Source organism: Tachyglossus aculeatus, chromosome X1 (genome assembly GCF_015852505.1).
Source record: "Tachyglossus aculeatus isolate mTacAcu1 chromosome X1, mTacAcu1.pri, whole genome shotgun sequence".
Classification (NCBI taxonomy): Eukaryota; Metazoa; Chordata; class Mammalia; order Monotremata; family Tachyglossidae; genus Tachyglossus; species Tachyglossus aculeatus.
Window position 1 is genome coordinate 7,322,326 of NC_052101.1, and position 19,791 is coordinate 7,342,116.

The 19,791-nt window shown below is 47.6% G+C and overlaps 1 protein-coding gene and 1 non-coding gene across 4 annotated transcripts in view; both read left to right on the plus strand.

The window, feature by feature from the left end:
- The first annotated feature begins 5,661 nt into the window (after nucleotides 1-5,661).
- LOC119920589 lies at nucleotides 5,662-5,799 on the plus strand. Its single transcript, XR_005448322.1, has one exon. It is a non-coding gene; the product is annotated as a small nucleolar RNA SNORA7 (small nucleolar RNA).
- A 2,290-nt stretch (nucleotides 5,800-8,089) lies between these two features.
- The window catches only part of SH3YL1 (SH3 and SYLF domain containing 1), a 65,730-nt gene continuing 54,028 nt past the window's right edge, over nucleotides 8,090-19,791 (plus strand). For all 3 annotated transcript variants that reach the window (XM_038772945.1, XM_038772947.1, XM_038772948.1), the window contains exon 1: nucleotides 8,090-8,126. In XM_038772945.1, coding sequence (XP_038628873.1) covers nucleotide 8,126 — 1 coding nt within the window. In that variant the 5' untranslated portion in view covers nucleotides 8,090-8,125. The remainder of the gene's footprint in view (nucleotides 8,127-19,791) is intronic.

The following is a 19,791-nucleotide window of genomic DNA, read 5'->3' on the forward strand; positions in this document are numbered from 1 at the left end:
ATCCATCCAGCCATTCATTTTCATTCATCCATTCATTCATATATTCATTCATTCATTCATTTTCATTCATTCATTCTCATTCATCATTCATTCATTTCCATTCATTCATTTTCATTCATTCATTTTCATTCATTCATTCATTCTCATTCATTCATTCATTCATTCTCATTCATTTCTCATTCATTTCTAGATTCTAGACATTTCTAGACTCTCATTTCTAGACTGTGAGCCCACTGTTGGGTAGGGACTGTCTCTATATGTGACCAGCTTGTACTTCCCAAGCACTTAGTACAGTGCTTTGCACACAGTAAGCACTCAAAAAATACAATTGATTGATTGATTCATCATTCATTCATTTTCATTCATTCATTCATTCATTCATTTTCATTCATTTTCATTCATTCATTCATTTTCATTCATCCATTTCTTGATTTTCATTCATTCTCATTCATTCATTCTCATTCATCTATTCATTCATATGTTCATTCATTCATTTTCATTCATATGTTCATTCATTCATTCTCATTCATGTTCATTCATTTTCATTCATAATAATAATAATAATAATAATGGCATTTATTAAGCGCTTACTATGTGCAAAGCACTGTTCTAAGCGCTGGGGAGGTTAACAAGGTGATCAGGTTGTCCCACAGGGGGCTCACAGTCTTCATCCCCATTTTACAGATGAGGTATTCATTCATTCATATGTTCATTCATTCATTTTGATTCATACTCATTCATTCAAGTTTATTCATTCATTCATTCCTGTTCATTCATTCATTCAATCGTGTTTATTGAGCGCTTACTGCATGCAGAGCACTGTACTAAGCACTTGAGAAGTACAAGTTGGCAACATAAAGAGACGGTCCCTTCCCAACCACGGACTCACAGCCCAGAAGGCAGAGACAGACAACAAAACAAAACATATTAATAAAATAAAATAAATAGAATAGTAAATATGTACAATCAATCAATCAATCGTATTTATTGAGCACTTACTGTGTGCAGAGCACTGTACTAAGCGCTTGGGAGGTACAAGTTGGCAACGTATAGAGACAGTCCCTACCCAACAGTGGGCTCACAGTCTAAAAGGGGGAGACAGAGAACAAAACCATAGTAACAAAATAAAATAAATAGAATAGATATGTACAAGTAAAATAGAGTAATAAATTTGTACAAACATATATACATATATACAGGTGCTGTGGGGAAGGGAAGGAGGTAAGATGGGGGGGATGGAGAAGGGGACGAGGGGGAGAGGAAGGAAGGAGCTCAGTGTGGGAAGGCTTCCTGGAGGAGGTGAGCTCTCAGTAGGGCCTAGAAGGGAGGAAGAGAGTGAGCTTGGCGGAGGGGCAGAGGGATTGGGGGCATTCCAGGCCCGGGGGTCGATGGTGGGACAGGTGAGAACGAGGCACAGTTAGGAGGTGAGCGGTGGCAGAGGAGCGGAGGGTGCGGGCTGGGCTGGAGAAGGAGAGAAGGGAGGTGAGGTAGGAGGGGGCGAGGGGATGGACAGCCTTGAAGCCCAGGGTGAGGAGTTTCTGCCTGATGCGCAGATTGACTGGTAGCCACTGGAGATTTCTGAGGAGGGGAGTGACATGCCCAGAGCGTTTCTGGACAAAGACAATCTGGGCAGCGGCATGAAGTATGGATTGAAGTGGGGAGAGACATGAGGATGGGAGATCAGAGAGAAGGCCGGTGCAGTAGTCCAGACGGGATAGGATGAGAGCTTGAATTAGCAGGGTAGCGGTTTGGATGGAGAGGAAAGGGCGGATCTTGGCAATGTTGCGGAGCTGAGACCGGCAGGTTTTGGTGACGGCTTGGATGTGAGGGGTGAATGAGAGAGCGGAGTCGAGGATGACACCAAGGTTGCGGGCTTGTGAGACGGGAAGGATGGTAGTGCCGTCAACAGAGATGGGAAAGTCAGGGAGAGGGCAGGGTTTGGGAGGGAAGACAAGGAGTTCAGTCTTGGACATGTTGAGTTTTAGGTGGCGGGCAGACATCCAGATGGAGATGTCCTGAAGGCAGGAGGAGACACGAGCCTGAAGGGAGGGAGAGAGAGCAGGGGCAGAGATGTAGAATATGAATACCACGCGGTATTCATATTCATATTACTTATGTACAAGTAAAATAGAGTAATAAATACGTACAAACACATATACATATATACAGGTGCTTTGGGCAGGGGAAGGAAGTAAGGCAGGGGGGATGGGGAGGGGGAGGAGGGGGAGAGGAAGGAGGGGGGCTCAGTCATTCATGTTCATTCATTCATTCATATTCATTCATATTCATTCATTCATCCATATTTATTTATTCATTCATTCAACCGTATATATTCATTCATTCATTCAATTGTATTTATTGAGCCCTTACTGTGTGCAGAGCACTGTACTACTACTACTACTAATAATAATAATGATGTCATTTATTAAGCGCTTACTATGTGCAAAGCACTGTTCTAAGCACTGGGGAGGTTACAAGGTGATCAGGTTGTCCCACAGGGGGGCTCACAGTCTTAATCCCCATTTTACAGATGAGGTAACTGAGGCTCAGAGAAGTGAAATGACTTGCCCAAAGTCACACAGCTGACAATTGGCGGAGCCGGGATTTGAACCCCTGACTTCTGACTCCAAAGCCCGGGCTCTTTCCACTGAGCCACGCTGCTTCTCTGAGTTGGCAGCCATGTAATGGTATTCAATCATATTTGAATCCTAGTGGTATCATAAATACATTTTAATTTCTCCCTTTCCAGGGAAGCCTTCCTCCAATATACCAGTCATAAAGTTGGTATCACAGAGTTGGTAGACACGGAGTCTAGATGGGAGACAGACATGAATAAATCAATTATGGATATGTACATCAGTGCTGTGGGGCTGAGGGAAGGGTGAACCAAGGGGGCAAATCTACCAAGCTAGCTCTCTTCCTCCCTTCAAGGCCCTACTGAGAGCTCACCTCCTCCAGGAGGCCTTCCCAGACTGAGCCTCTTCCTTCCTCTCCCCCTCGTCCCCCTCTCCATCCCCCCCATCTTACCTCCTTCCCTTCCCCACAGCACCTGTATATACATATATATGTTTGTACATATTTTTTACTCTATTTATTTATTTTATTTGTACATATCTATTCTATTTATTTTATTTTGTTAGTATGTTTGGTTTTGTTCTCTGTCTCCCCCTTTTAGACTGTGAGCCCACTGTTGGGTAGGGACTGTCTCTATATGTTGCCAATTTGTACTTCCCAAGCGCTTAGTACAGTGCTCTGCACATAGTAAGCACTCGATAAATACGATTGATGATGATGATGTGAAAGCGCAACAGGAAAGGGAGCGGGAGAAGAGGAAATGAGGCCTTAGTTGGGGAAGGCCTCTTGGAGGAGATGGGCCTTCAATCAGGCTTTGAAGGTGGGCAGAGTAAGGCATTCATTCGATCGTATTTATTGAGCACTGTACTAAGCGCTTGGGAAAGTACAATACAGCAACAAAGAGAGACAATCCCTGCCCACAACAAGCTCACAGTTTAGAGCAGGGGAGGCAAACATAATAATAACAATAATGAAGGCATCAGTTAAGCACTTACTATGTGCCAAGCACCGTTTTAAGCGCTGGGGTAGATACAAGGTGATCAGGTTGCCCCATGTGGGGCTCACCATCTTCATCCCCACCCCACAGATGAGGCAACCGAGGCACAGAGAAGTTGAGTGACCTGCCCAAAGTCACACAGCCGACAAGTGGCGGAGAGCAGAGTGGGGCCCAGAGAAAATGAGAAGCAGCGTGGCTCAGTGGAAAGAGCCCGGGCTTTGGAGTCAGAGGTCAGGGGTTCAAATCCCGGCTCTGCCAATTAGCTGTGTGACTTTGGGCAAGTCACTTAACTTCTCTGTGCCTCGGTTACCTCATCTGTAAAATGGGGATGAAGACTGTGAGCCCCCTGTGGGACAACCTGATCACCTTGTAACCTCCCCAGCGCTTTATAAATGCCATTATTAGTATTAGTATTATTAGAAAATGTTTCCGAAAAATCAAAATCAGCATCGTTCCCACCTCCAACCCCACTGCTCCTGCAATGGGAGAGGTTTGGAGCCGGTGAAGCCAGTAATTGTCAGATATGAAGAGGGACGGCTTTCCGGGCCAGAGGCAGGATGTGGGCAAGAGGTTGGTGGCAAGATTGACGCGACTGCGATACAGTGAGTAGGTTGGCATTAGAGATTGGGCTCTAATGCGGGCTGGGTTGTAGTAGAACAGTAGCAAGGTGAGGTAATAATAATAATAATAATAATAATAATGGCATTTGTTAAGCGCTTACTATGTGCAACGCAATGTTCTAAGCGCTGTAGAAGAGGGCGAAGTGATGGAGGGCTTTAAAGCCGAGGGGGACAAGATCTTTTCTGATGCGGAAATGGACGGGCAACCACTGGAGGTTCTTGAGGAGTCGGGAAACGTAGACTGAACAGTTTTGTAGAAAAATGATCTTACAGAAAAAATGTCCAGTTCATGTCTCAGCTGAATCAATCAATCAATCGTATTTATTGAGCGCTTACTGTGTGCAGAGCACTGTACTAAGCGCTTGGGAAGTACAAGTTGGCAACATATAGAGACGGTCCCTACCCAACAGTGGGCTCACAGTCTAAAAGGGGGAGACAGAGAACAAAACCATACATACTAACAAAATAAAATAAATAGAATAGATATGTACAAGATAGAGTAATAAATATGTACAAACATATATACATAATATACAAATATATAAATATGTACAAATATGTACAAATAAAATAAATAGAGTAATAAATACGTACAAACATATATACAGGTGCTGTGGGGAGTGAAGGAGGGGGAGAGAAAGGAGGGGGCTCAGTCTGGGAAGGCCTCCTGGAGGAGGTGAGCCCTCAGTAGGGCCTTGAAACCCAATCCATTTCATCCTTCTATCACCAATCTATTAGAACAGCGTTTTGCACATAGTAAGTGCTTAATAAATGCTATCATTATGATTATTACTGAGTGCTTACTGTGTGCGAAACACTGAACTAAGCCCCTGGGGGAGTACAATATAACAGCAGTGGCAGACATTTTCCCTGCATTCATTCATTCAATCATATTTATTGAGCGCTTACTGTGTGCAGAGCACTGTACTAAGCGCTTGGGAAGTACAAGTTGGCAACATATTGAGGCGGTCCCTACCCAACAACGGGCTCACAGTCTAGAAACCTACTCTCTGTACTGAAGGTGGGCAGAGTAATGCATTCATTCGATCGTATTTATTGAGCACTGTACTAAGCGCTTGGGGAAAGTACAATACAGCAACAAAGAGAGACAATCCCTGCCCACAACAAGCTCACAGTCTAGAGCAGGGGAGGCAAACATAATAATAACAATAATGAAGGCATCTCATCTACCCATCCTCAGGCCTGGAACTCCCCTTTTCTATCGTACAATCCAACGCTCACCCCACCTTTAAAACACCCCTAAAATCATACACCCTCCAAGAGCCCTTTCCTGACTCAGTTCCCCTATCCGCCCTCCCCTGCGTGTCGCCTGTGAACCTTAGCTCTGTACCTCTTAATAATTTTGACACACCTTAGCCCCAGAGAACCTTTGAACACACAGACACACGTATAAAATCTATTGTTGTTTCCCCAGATGTAATTTATTTTAATGACTGCCTATCCTTCCAAACCCTCTCAGGGTGGCACCTGGAGAGTTTCCAGTCCTCTACCAGTCTCCAATATGGAAGGGAGAGTCAAGCAGGAGCCTACCCATTCCATTCCTAACTTGGGCAGTGGCTAGCGAGTGGAAGGCAATCTGTTACAAGTCAAAACTCACCTATGCTGGGCAGCAGCGGCGTTGAAGAGAGTCCAGGGTGGAGACTCGAGTTCACTGAATGGAAGAAGGCGAGGGTAAACCACTTCTGGACTTTGACCAAGAAAACTCTGTGAATCCACTACCGGAACGATTGCAGATGGAGAGCGGGAGGTTTCAGGGGAGATGCACCTGTGGAGTCACTATGGGTCGGAGAAAACAGGACAGCATAAGACAAGACCCTTGTAAACTGTCAATTCCTTCCTTCATTTATATTGTATTTATTAAGCACTTACTGTGTGCAAAGCACTGTACTAAGCGCTTGGGAGAGTACAACATAACAACAGATACATTCCCTGCCCACAACATGCGTACAGTCTAGAGGGTGCATACTCTATTGTGTTGTACTTTCTTCACTGCTTTGTGTTCTGCGTCAAGAGGGCACACTCAATAACACCCCCTTCTAGACTGTGAGCCTGTTGTTGGGTAGAGACTGTCTCTATATGTTGCTGAATTGTACTTTCCAAGCGCTTAGTACAGTGCTCTGCACACAATAAGTGCCCAATAAATACGACTGAATGAATGAATGATCGATGATCGATAGGAATATTTTTTAAGCACTCGCTGGGTACAATGTGCTATAGGAAGTGCTCAGGAAGTTGCAGCACATAGAAGAGCTCTCTCTTCCCCTCCTCTTCCTCCCCCCTTCCCCCCTCCTCCTCCTTCCCTTCCCCTCCTCCTACTCCTCCTCCCTTCCCCCTCTTCTCCTCCTTTCCTTTACCTCCTCCTCCTCCTCCTCCCTTACCCCTCTTCTCCTCCTTTCCTTTACCTCCTCCTCCCTTTCCCCCTCTTCTCCTTTCCTTCACCTCCTCCTCCCTTTCCCCCTCCTCCTCCTCTTTTCCCCCCTCCACCTCCCTTTCCCCCTCCTCCTCCTTTCCTTCCCCCTCCTCCTCCCTTCCTTCTCCTCCTCCTCCCTTTCCCCCTCCTCCTCCCTTTCCTTCCCCTCCTCCTCCTCCCTTTCCCCCTCCTCTCCTCCCCCTCCCCCCCTCCCCCCTCCTCCCCCTCCCCCCTCCCCTCCTCCCCCTCCCCCCTTCTCCTCCTTTCCTTTACCTCCTCCTCCCTTTCCCCCTCTTCTCCTCCTTTCCTTTACCTCCTCCTCCCTTTCCCCCTCTTCTCCTCCTTTCCTTTACCTCCTCCTCCCTTTCCCCCTCTTCTCCTCCTTTCCTTCACCTCCTCCTCCCTTTCCCCCTCTTCTCCTCCTTTCCTTCACCTCCTCCTCCCTTTCCCCCTCCTCCACCTCCCTTTCCCCCTCCTCCTCCTCCCTTTCCCCCTCCTCCTCTCCTCCACCTTCCCCCCTCTTCTCCTCCTTTCCTTCACCTCCTCCTCCCTTTCCCCCTCCCCCTCCCTTTCCCCCTCCTCCTCCTCCTCCCTTTCCCCCTCCTCCTCCTTTCCTTCCCCTCCTCCTTTCCTTCCCCTCCTCCTCCTCCCTTCCTTCCCCTCCTCCCTTTCCCCCTCCCCCCTTTCCCCCTCCTCCTCCTTTCCTTCCCCTCCTCCTCCTCCTCCCTTTCCCCCTCCTCCCCCTCCTCCCTCCTCTCCTCCTCTCCTCCCCTCCTCCCCTCCTCCCCCTCCTCCTCCCCTCCCTTTTCCCCTCCTCCTCCCCCCTCCTCCACCCTTTCCTCCTCCTCTCCTCCCTTTTCCCCTCCTCCTCCTCCTCCTCCCCCCTCCTCCTTTCCTTCCCCTCCTCCACCCTTTCCTCCTCCTCTCCTCCTTTCTTTTCCCCTCCTCTTCTCCTCCACCCTTTCCCCTTCCCCCCCTCCACCTCCTTCCCCTCCTCCTCCTCCTCCTCCCTTTCCCCCTTCCCCTCCTCCTCCTCCTCCTCCCTTTCCCCCTTCCCCTCCTCCTCCTCCTCCCCTGACCTGGGCCCAAGCCAAGGCCAGCGAAGGCAGGCGGCGGGGCTCCTTAAAGAAGGCGGGCGGAGGTGGAGGAGCAGGAGGAAGAAGAGGAGGAGGAGGAGGAGAAAGAGAAGAAGGAGAAGAAGGAGGAGGAGGAGAAGGAGGAGGAGGAGGAGGAGGAGGAGGAGGAGGAGGAGGAGGAGGAGGAGGAGGAGGAGGAGGAGAAAGAGAAGGGGGTGAGGAGGGGGCGGGGCAGCGTCCTCACCTGAGCCAGGTGTGCGTGTCGAAGGCCCCAGCCCGGCCTGGGGGCGGAGCCCGGCCCGGGGGAGCAGGACCAGCAGTTCCCCAACTTCTTCCTCCTCCCTTCCCCTTCATCCTCCTCCCCCTCCTGCTGCTGCTGCTGGCCCGGCTGGCTCCCGGGCCGTGGGGATGTGCGGCCGCCACCGACAGTGAGTAGCCCCGGCCCGCGGAGGGGGAGCCATTCCTGGGACGGGAGCGGGAGCGGGAGCGGGAGCGGGATGGGCCTGGGGAGGCTCCAGTCCTTGGAGGGGAGCGGGGGGCGCGCCGAGCCCTGGGAGAGACACGCACAGAGGCTGCCGGGAAAGCAAAGGGCCTTGACAGCTCTGACGGAGGCAGGGAGGCTGGCGAGAAGGGGCCCGGCCTTGACAACTCTGAGGGAGGCTGCCGTGAGGCCCGGGCCTTGGCAGCTCTGAAGGAGGCTGTTGGGAAGGGCAGGGCAGGGCAGGGCCCTGACAACTCCGAGGGAGGCAGGGAGGCCGTCGAGAAAGGGCCGGGCCTTGGCAACTCTGAGGGAGGCAGAGAGGCTGCCGGGAAGGGCCGGGCCTTGGCAGCTCTGAGGAAGGCTGGCGGGAAGGGCAGGGCCTTGGCAACTCTGACGGAGTCAGGGAGGCTGGCGAGAAAGGGCAGGGCCTTGGTAGCCCTGAGGGAGGTAGGGAGGCTGCCGGCAAGGGCTGGGCCTTGACAACTCTGAGGGAGGCTGCCGGGAAGGGCCGGGCCTTGGCAACTCTGAGGGAGGCAGAGAGGCTGTTGAGAAAGGGCCGGGCCTTGGCAACTCTGAGGCAGGCAGAGAGGCTGCCGGGAAGGGCCGGGCCTTGACAACTCTGAGGGAGGCTGCCGGGAAGGGCCGGGCCTTGGCAACTCTGAGGGAGGCAGAGAGGCTGTCGAGAAAGGGCCGCGCCTTGGCAGCTCTGAGGGAGGCAGAGAGGCTGCCGGGAAGGGCCGGGCCTTGACAACTCTGAGGGAGGCTGCCGGGAAGGGCCGGACTTTGACAACTCTGAGGGAGGCAGGGAGCCTGCCGGAAAGGGCCGGGCCTTGGCAGATCTGAGGGAGGCAGGGAGGCTGCTGGGAAGGGCCAGACCTTGACAACTATGAGGGAGGCAGAGAGGCTGCCGGGAATGGCCGGGCCTTGGCAGCTCAGAGGAAGGCTGTTGGGAAGGGCCGGGCCTTGGCAGCTCTGAGGGAGGCAGGGAGGCTGTCAAGAAAGGGCTGGGACTTGGCAACTCTGAGGGAGGCAGAGAGGCTGCCGGGAAGGGCCTGACATTGACAACTCTGAGGGAGGCAGGGAGGCTGTCGAGAAAGGGCCAGGCCTTGGCAACTCTGAGGGAGGCAGAGAGGCTGCCAGGAAGGGCCAGGAATTGACAACTCTGAGGGAGGCAGAGAGGCTGCCGGCAAGGGCTGGGCCTTGACAACTCTGAGGAAGGTAGAGAGGCTGCCGGGAAAGCCTGGTCATTGACAACTCTGAGGGAGGCAGAGAGGCTGCCGGGAAGGGCTGGGAATTGACAACTCTGAGGGAGGCAGAGAGGCTGCCGGGAAGGGCTGGGAATTGACAACTCTGAGGGAGGCAGAGAGGCTGCCGGGAAGGGCCGGGAATTGACAACTCTGAGGGAGGCAGAGAGGCTGCCGGGAAGGGCCTGACATTGACAACTCTGAGGGAGGCAGAGAGGCTGCCGGGAAGGGCCGGGAATTGACAACTCTGAGGGAGGCTGAGAGGCTGCCGGGAAGGGCCGGGAATTGACAACTCTGAGGAAGGCAGGGAGGCTGTCGAGAAAGGGCCAGGCCTTGGTAACTCTGAGGGAGGCAGAGAGGCTGCCGGCAAGGGCCGGGCCTTGGCAGCCCCGGGGGAGGCAGGGAGGCAGCAGGGGAGGGCCGAGAAGGGCAGCAAACCACCAGCTGCTCATGTAGAGAAGCAGTGTGGCCTAGTAATAATAATAATCACGGTACTTATTAAGCACTTACTCTTTGCCAAGTGCTGTACTAAGCGCTGGAGGAGATACGAGGTGGTCAGGTTGTCTCCTGTGGGGCTCCTAGCCTTAATCCCCATTTTCCAGATGAGGTCACTGAGGCCAGGGAAGTGAAGTGAGTTGGACTGAGGGGGTACATGGATATTAAAATCAGTTACAGGTGGCACTGTGCCCGAGTGCTGTGGGGATGTCGTGGCTCAGTGGAAAGAGCCCGGGCTTTGGAGTCAGAGGTCATGGGTTCAAATTCTGACTCCACCGCTTGTCAGCTGTGTGACTTTGGGCAAGTCACTTAACTTCCCTGTGCCTCAGTGACCTCATCTGGAAAATGGGGATGAAGACTGTGAGCCCCCCGTGGGACAACCTGATCACCCTGTAACCTCCCCAGTGCTTAGAACAGTGCTTTGCACATAGTAAGCGCTTAATAAATGCCATTACTATTATCATTGGAAGTTCCCTGTTGGCCCTACACGTGTCTACCAACTGGTTTTATTGTACGGAGAAGCAGTGTGGCCTAGTGGATAGAGTCCGGGCCTGGGAGACAGAAGGGCCTGGCTTCTGATCCCAGCTCCGCCACTTGTGTGCTGGCTGACCTTGGGCAAATCACTTCCCTTCTCTGGGCCTCAGTTATCACATCTGTAAAATGGGGATTAAGAGTGTAAGCCCCATGTGGGATTCAGACTGTGTCCAACCTGATTGACTCATATCTACAGCGTGGCTCGGTGGAAAGAGCCCGGGCTTTGGAGTCAGAGGTCATGGGTTCAAATCCCAGCTCCACCAAATCCCAGCCCTGTGACTTCGGGCAAGTCACTTCACTGGGCCTCAGTTGCCTCATCTGTAAAATGGGGGTGAAGACTGTGAGTCCCCTGTGGGACAACCTGATCACCTTGTAACTTCCCCAGCGCTTAGAACAGTGCCTTGCACATAGTAAGTGCTTATAAATGCCATTATTATTATTATTATTATCATTATTATGTACCATCATTATTATTATTACTCTCACAGGTGTTTTGAACAGCGCTCTGCTCACAGTAAGAGCTCAAGTGCCGTTAATTGGGGGATGAAAATTAAAGAGTCAAATGCATATGAATTGCAAAAGGGGGCAGGGGGCGAATAGAGGAAGTGACACAGAAGGGAAAGGAAAATAGGACAAGTGAGGGGATTTATTGAATTTTTGAGCCCAATCCTAGATTTTTTTTAACATTTGGGTATTGGTAAAATAATCAAAATTATGAGAGAAAATTTTGTTTCTCAAGCGTGAGGCCACAACTCTCTTTAGGTATGTTGGAATTAGTATCTTGGAAGGCAAACTTTCCTATTTTAGTTGAACTTCTTCTGAAAGACTGATTGCAGCAGGTCGTTTTTGTTTCCTCATCAGTTTTGCATCCCGCATTCTTGTTCTTGTGATTTTGGATGATTGAATGCTTGGAGAAGGAGGAAATTCCTGAATTAATGAGTTACTAGTAAGTAAGCCTGGGCTGCTATAATTCACTGAAATATTAGAGCTTGAACTTCAAGTGCTATTTACTTCAATCCTCTGCCCCTTTAAAAATACCTATGAAGTGACTAACTGTTGAAGTGTTTACAAATTGCAGCAACAGTCCAGCAAGTTACACAGGAACTCAGAAACCATTGATTAATGCCTTTGTGCTGTATGTAAACACATAGAGCTTGTACATTTTCCCATCTCTAATTTTAAAATACATCCCTTCTTAGGAGCAGCAGTGTGGTTAAAACTAATCTTAATTCACCAGGCGGTTTTGTTTTGAGTGGTTTGAAATTGAATTGTCTTTTAACCAAAAAGAGCTGATATAGGTCAAAGGGAATATTCACTCAGTCGTATTTATTGAGCGCTTACGGTGTGCAGAGCACTGTACTAAGTGCTTGGAAAGTACAATTCAGCGACAGATAGAGACAATCCCTGCCCACAGTGGGCTCACGGTCTAAAAGGGGGAGACGGACAATAAAAGGGAACTCTGGCATTGGTTCTTGCTCCTTCTCCAATGCTTATGCTCCGAGACTACATCTCTTCCAGTACTTGTGAGCTAGAGGATAAGAGGGTGAAATGTCATTCATTAAATCATATTTATTGAGTGTTTACTGTGTGCAGAGCACTGTACTAAGTGCTAGCATGGCTTAGTGGAAAGACTTTTAGACTGTGAGCCCACTGTTGGGTAGGGACTGTCTCTATATGTTGCCAATTTGTACTTCCCAAGCGCTTAGTACAGTGCTCTGCACATAATAAGCGCTCAATAAATACGATTGATGATGATGATGATGAGGTACAGGTCATGGGTTCTAATCCCAGCTCCACCACTTATCAGCTGTGTGACTTTGGACAAGTCACTTAACTCCTCTCTGCCCCAGTCATCTGTAAAATGGGGATTAAGTCTGTGAGCCCCACGTGGGATAACCTGATCACCTTGTATTCCCCCCGGCGCTTAGAGCAGTGCTTCGCACATAGCGCTAAACAAATACCATCATTTATTTTATTTAACAGCAACCCTATGAAGACTAAGTGGAAAACACAAAATGACAAAGTAAATTAAGTAAATGCATATACATAAATTAATAATAGTAATGATGGTATTTGTTAAGCGCTTACTATGTGCCAGGCACTGTTCTAAATGCTGGGGTGGATACAAGCAAATTGGGGTGGACACAGTCCCTGTCCCAGGTGGGGCTCACAATCTAAATCCCCATTTTACAGACTCCCCCCCTCCCTACTTCTAGGCTGTGAGCCCACTGTTGGGTAGGGACCGTCTTTATATGTTGCCAACTTGTACTTCCCAAGTGCTTAGTACAGTGCTCTGCACACAGTAAGCACTCAATAAATATGATTGAATGAATAAATGAAGAGGAAGCGCTCAATAAATGCCATCACTATTATTATTAGTACGAGATATGGCCTCCAAATAGGGAGGTGATCCCATAGCTGAAATGATGACCCTGCTTAGTTATTGGCAGAAATCTCCGATTACTCGACCCTCCTCAGCTCTTTGGCAATGGAGTTGTCAGGAAAAGCAAAGATGACAATTGGATCAAGAGAGCTTAATCCCACCACTAAAGTAGGAATCACTGAGCCATCTTGCTCAAATCGGTTGTGTCCTCCAAATGCCACCGATGAAATGACATTTAAAATTGCCGCTATTGTTTTCATTCGTTCATTCAGTCGTTTTTATTGGACGGTTACTGTGCGCAGAGCACTGTACTAAGCATTTTCCCTCCTGACCTAACGTGGCTCTGTGGAGACGAACGAGATGGTTCTGAAAAATCTGGGGCACCAAATGAAAATTTTTCCGTGTTCTAAAAGTCCAAGTTCCCAGAGTCTGTAAGTTACAGTACTGTTACTGATAATGGCATGTTACTTTTTGGAGGAACAATTTATAAGTACAGTCAGTTCTGCTATCACATGGGTTTTCAATGTGCTTTGTTGACTACAACGCGGTTCAGTATCTAAGGAGCATTCTTCCAACATCGCAGCCCTATTCAGTCAGCCAGTCGTATTCATTGAGCACTTACCATGCGCAGAGCACTGTGCTAAGCACTTGGGAGTCACGTCCCATGCCCGCAGTGAGCTTGCAGTCTATTTAGGCTCAATATGGTGCATAATCTAAGGAATACTTTGTGAGATCAGAACGGGCGGTTATGCGTTTTCCTTAATTCAGGGTTTGTCAAGAACACTTCCCTCCCCCTCAACAGAGATTGTTGAAATTACTCATCTCCAAGAGCAGCTATCTTCCTGTTGCTTATAATGATGATGACTGTCTCCCCCTTCTAGACTGTGAGCCCACTGTTGGGTAGGGACCGTCTCTATATGTTGCCAACTTGTACTTCCCAAGCGCTTAGTACAGTGCTCTGCACACAGTAAGCGCTCAATAAATACGATTGATTGATGGCATTTATTAAGCAATTACTGGCCACCGCACCGGGCTAAAAGCTGTAATAGACACAGGCTAATCAGAAGAGATACAGTCCCCGTCACATCCTGGGCTCATTATGGAAAATCAGTCGTATTTATTGAGCACTCACTGTGTGCAGAGCATTTTACCCAGTGCTCGGGAGAGTACAACGTAACAGTTGGTAGACATGTAGACATCACCTCGCCCCCTCCTACCTCACCTCCCTTCTCTCCTTCTTCAGCCCAGCCCATTCCCTCTGCTCCTCTTCTGTCGCTAACCTCCTCAATGGGCCTCATTCTCGCCTGTCCCGCCATCGACCCCCGGCCCACGTCATCCCCCTGGCCTGAAATGCCCTCCGCACATCCGCCAGTCTAGCTCTCTTCCTCCCTTCAAAGCCCTACTGAGAGCTCACCTCCTCCAGGAGGCCTTCCCAGCCTGAGCCCCCCTTTTCCTCTCCTCCTCCCCATCCCCCCCACCCTACCTCCTTCCCCTCCCCACAGCACCCGTATATATGTTTGTACAGATTTATTATTCTATTTTACTTGTACATATTTACTTTTCTGTTTATTTTGTTAATGATGTGCCTCTAGCTTTATTTCTGTTTATTCTGATGACTGTCCACATGTTTTGTTTTGTTGTCTGTCTCCCCTTTCTAGACTGTGAGCCCGTTGTTGGGTAGGGACCGTCTCTATATGCTGCCAGCGTGAACTTCCCAAGTGCTTAGTACAGTGCTCTGCACACAGTAAGCGCTCAATAAATGCGATTGAATGAATGAAGGAGTTTGCAGTCTAGAGGGAGAGACAGGCATTAATAGAAATAAATTACAGCTATGTACATCGGAGAGACAGGAGGCAGGGAGGTAAATGAGGAGATTGATGCAGTATAAGTGCTTGGAAGGGCATGGAAGCAGTTTGGATCGAGAGGGAAGGACAGATCTTAGAAAATGTTGCAAAGGGAGAAATGACACTGGTGTTCGGTTGAATGAGAGAAAAATGAGTAGAGGATAATGCCAAGGTTACTGGCTTGTGAGATGGGGAGGCTGATCGTGGGGCCTACAGTGCTGGGAAAGTCAGGAAGAGGACAGGATTTGGGTGGAAAGATGAGTTCTCTTTTGCACATGTTACGCCCCAAACATTTTTGTGTATTTAAGAGTCATCTTGTGTCTTTAAAATTGACGAAAAGGCATAATCAATACTCTATCACTTACGGGGCGTGTAAGGTCGTTTTAAAATTTCAGACCTCAGTTACAAGTAGTATTTCCTGAGTATTCATGGGGCTTAAAGTGTTACAGTAGACCTGGGAGAGTATACAAAAAAAAATCATATTCTTACCACGTTGCTTCAAAATCCACACTGACCTTAGATTTAAAAAAAAAACCCACTAAAATATAATGCTTATCAATAGTAATAAAACAGTAGAAAATAATGGTCTTAAATGTTTACTATGTGCTAAGGGCTGGGGGAAAAACAAAATAATTAGATTGGATACAATTTACTATTCTATTTTGTTAATGATGTGCATCTAGCTTTATTTCTTATTATTCTGACAACTTGACACCTGTCCACATGTTTTGTTTTGTTGTCCGTCTCCCCCTTCTAGACTGTGAGCCCGTTGTTGGGTAGGGACCAACTCTATATGTTGCCAACTTGTACTTCCCAAGCGCTTAGTACAGTCCTCTGCACACAGTAAGTGCTCAATAAATATGATCGAATAAATGAATGAAGGAGTTTGCAGCCTAGCGGGAGAGACAGACGTTAATAGAAATAAATTACAGATATGTACATCAGAGAGACAGGAGACAGGGAGGTAAATGAGGAGATTGATGCAGTATATGATAAGTGCCTGGGTGGGCATGGAAGGAGTTTGGATGGAGAGAACAGGTATTTGATCTCATCACCATCATTCATTCATTCAATCATATTTATTGAGCGCTTACCGTGTGCAGAGCACTGTACTAAGCGCTTGGGAAGTACAAGTTGGCAACATATAGAGACAGTCCCTACCCAACAGTGGGCTCATCATCATCAGTGGTATTGGTTGAGTGCTTCCTTTGTGCGGAGCATTGTACGAAGCACTTGGGAGAGCATGATAGAACAGAGATGGCAGACAAACCCCCTGCCCACAGCGAGCTTAATGGAAATTTATTTCCATTTACAGATGAGGAAACTGAGGCACAGAGAAGTTTGATATCTGGCAAGTGGTGGAGCCAGGATGAGAATCAGACTCTCCTAACTTTCAGACCCCATGGCTTATCCATTAAGCCACACTGCTTCCCTTCAGAAAGAAAAATGCCATCTTTCCTCTCTGGGTGTCTTCAACTTTACATCCCTCCTCCTTTCTTTAACTTCTTTCTTTAATTGTCTTTCTTTTTCTTTAACACACATCTCTGTGTCTTGAGTTTTGCATTTGGGGTGGCTGGGGAGACACTAATTACATGCTTATAAGGTGACAGGTGATCACTCAGCTGAAGGCATCATCATCATCAATCGTATTTATTGAGCGCTTACTATGTGCAGAGCACTGTACTAAGCGCTTGGGAAGTACAAATTGGCAACACATAGAGACAGTCCCTACCCAACAGTGGGCTCACAGTCTAAAACTGTGGCATCATCGAGATTGGAAAAATTTGGAGACGGGGAGGCTAGGAAAAGCAGAAAGGGAATTCTGGTATTGGTTCTTGCTCCTTATCTCTTCCAGTACTTGTGAGCTAGAGGATAAAAGGGTGAAATGTCATTCATTCATTCAATCATATTTATTGAGTGCTTACTGTGTGCAGAGCGCTGTACTAAGTGCTAGCCTGGCTTAGTGGAAAGACCACAGGCTTGGGAGTTACAGGTCATGGGTTCTAATCCCAGCTCCGCCACTTATCAGCTGTGTGACTTTGGCCAAGTCGCTTAACTTCTCCGTGCCTCAGTTACCTCATCTGTAAAATGGGGTTTAAGTCTGTGAGCCCCACGTGGGAGAACCTGATCACCTTGTATCCCCCCCAGCGCTTAGAACAGTGCACATAGCGCTAAACAAATGCCGTCATTTATTTTATTTAACAGCAACCCTATGAAGAATGACAATAAGTGAAAACACAAAATGACAAAGTAAATGAAATAATAATGCGTATAATAAATATATGCATTTATAAATAAATGCATATACATAAATTAATAATAGTAATGATGGTATTTGTTAAGCACTTACTGTGTGCCAGGCACTGTTCTAAGCACTGGGGTGGATACAAGCAAATCAGGGTGGACACAGACCCTGTCCCATGTGGGGCCCACAGTCTAAATCCCCATTTTAAAGATGAGGGAACTGAGGCACAGAGAAGTGAAGTGACTTGCCCAAGGTCACACAGCAGACAAGTGATGGAGTCGGAATTAGAACCCATGACCTTCTACGCTACACTGCTTCCCCATAAGAATTACAGAATTCCCTGTAAAATCACACCTCCTCCAAGAGGCCTTCCCTAATTAACCTTCTTTCCCTGACTCCCTCTCCATTCTGGGTCAATCAATCAATCAATCAATCGTATTTATTGAGTGCTTATTGTGTGCAGAGCACTGTACTAAGCGCTCCCCATCGCCCCCCACCTTACCCCCTCCCCCCAGCACTTGTATATATTTGTACATATTTATTACTCTATTTTATTTGTAGATATTTATTACTCTGTTTATTTTATTTATGATATGTGTATATAGCTATAATTCTATTTATTCTGATGGTATTGACACCTGTCTACCTGTTTTGTTTTGTTGTCTGTCTCTCCCTTCTTGACTGTGAGCCCATTGTTGGGTAGGGACCGTCACTATATGTTGCCGATTTGTACTTCCCGAGCTCTTAGTACAGTGCTCTGCACACAGTAAGCGCTCAATAAATACGATTGAATGAATGAATCTGTGACCTCCTAGTGCTTGGGACAGTGCTTGGCACATAGTAAGCACATGGCAAATGCTATAACTATTATTATATATAAACACCCCAACCCCATAGCACTTATGTACCCATTTTTAAATTTCATATTATAAATTATTTATATTAACATCTGTCCACCCTGTAGACTGTAAGCTCTTCATGAGCAGGGAAACTGCCTTCTAATTCTACTATACTGTACTCTCAAGTGCTTAGCACAGTACTCTGCGCGTAGTAAGTGCTCAATAAAGACAGAAGCAGAGAAGCAGCATGGCTCAGTGGAAAGAGCCCGGGCTTGGTAGTCAGAGGTCATGGGTTCGAATCCCGGCTCTGCCACTATCAGCTGTGTGACTTTGGGCAATTCATTCATTCAGTCGTATTTATTGAGCGCTTACTGTGTGTACAGCACTGTACTTAGCACTTGGGAAGTACAAGTTTACTACATATAGAGACAGTCCCTACCCAACAGCGGGCTTACAGTCTAGAAGGGGGAGACAGACAGCAAAACAAAACATATAAACCAAATAAAATAAATAGAATAAATATGTACAAGTAAAATAAATAGAGTAATAAATATGTACAAACATATATACATATATACAGGTGCTGTGGGGAGGGGAAGGAGGTAAGGCAGGGGGGATGGGGAAGGGGAGAAGGGGGAGAGGAAGGAGGGGGCTCAGTCTGGGAAGGCCTCCTGGAGGAGGTGAGCGCTCAGTAGGGCTTTGAAGTGGGCAAGTCACATAACTTCTCTGTGTCTCAGTTCCCTCATCTGTACAATGGGGATTAAGACTGTGAGCCCCCTGTGGGACAACCTGACCACCTCCTAACCTCCCCAGCGCTTAGAACAGCGCTTTGCAGGTAGTCAGCGCTTAATAAATGCTATTATTATAATAAATACCATCGATTGATTGAAACAGTATTGCTGTTGGTGTGATGCGACCAGAGAGGTAGTGATTTATTCCAGAATGCTTCCGGCAGGAGGGAGAGATCCGGTCTGGAGAGTCTGAAGTGGTGAAGAGTAGATTCTGATTTTCCAAGTGCAATTTCAGGCCATCTTTCTCCATCCATGTTTATGAGAAAGGCCACGACCTTTTTACGGCAGGATGTTTGCGGCGGTCGCCCTCAGCTTAGGAATCCGTTTCCTCTCTTGTTCACTGGAATATGTTTGTACATATTTATTACTCTATTTATTTATTTATTTATTTATTTATTTTACTTGTACATATCTATTCAATTTATTTTATTTTGTTAGTATGTTTGGTTTTGTTCTCTGTCTCCCCCTTCTCGACTGTGAGCCCACTGTTGGGTAGGGACTGTCTCTATATGTTGCCAACCTGTACTTCCCAAGCGCTTAGTACAGTGCTCTGCACACAGTAAGCGCTCAATAAATACGATTGATTGATTGGAATCCGTAGAAATGATCCCTTGAGGAACTTGATATGCAACCCCCCCCCCACCTTCAGCCCCAGAGCGCTTATGTATATATCCATCATTTATTTGCGTTTCTGTCTCCCCTGCTAAACCGCGAGGTCCTTGTGGTCAGGATACAGGTCTACCAATTCTGTTGTGTGGTACTCTCCTAAGCGCTTAGTACAGTGCCACGTGCAATAAATGCCATTGATTGATTTGAAAGATAGATGTGAAAGATGGCTCTTAAATCCAACTTTTACTTTAAAAAAAACACCCAACAAAAATTTGGTGGGCAGTGGGGTAAATGATAATGATTATTATGGTAGCTAAGCTCTTAGAACAGTGCCTTGCACATAGTAAGCGCTTAATAAATGCCATTATTATTATTATTTTATTATTATTATTATTATTATGTGCCAAGTACTGCAGTAAGCACTAGGGTTTATACAAGATAAGCTGGCCACAGTCCCTGTCCCACATGAGGCTCACAGTCTAAGTAGGAGGGAGTAGGATTTAGTCCCCATTTTACTGATGAAGGAACCAAGGCCCAGAAAAGTAAAATGACTTGCCCAAGGTCATTCAATAGACGGGTGGAGCTGGGATTAGAACCCCAGTCTTTTGACTCTAGTTGGTGGGGACAC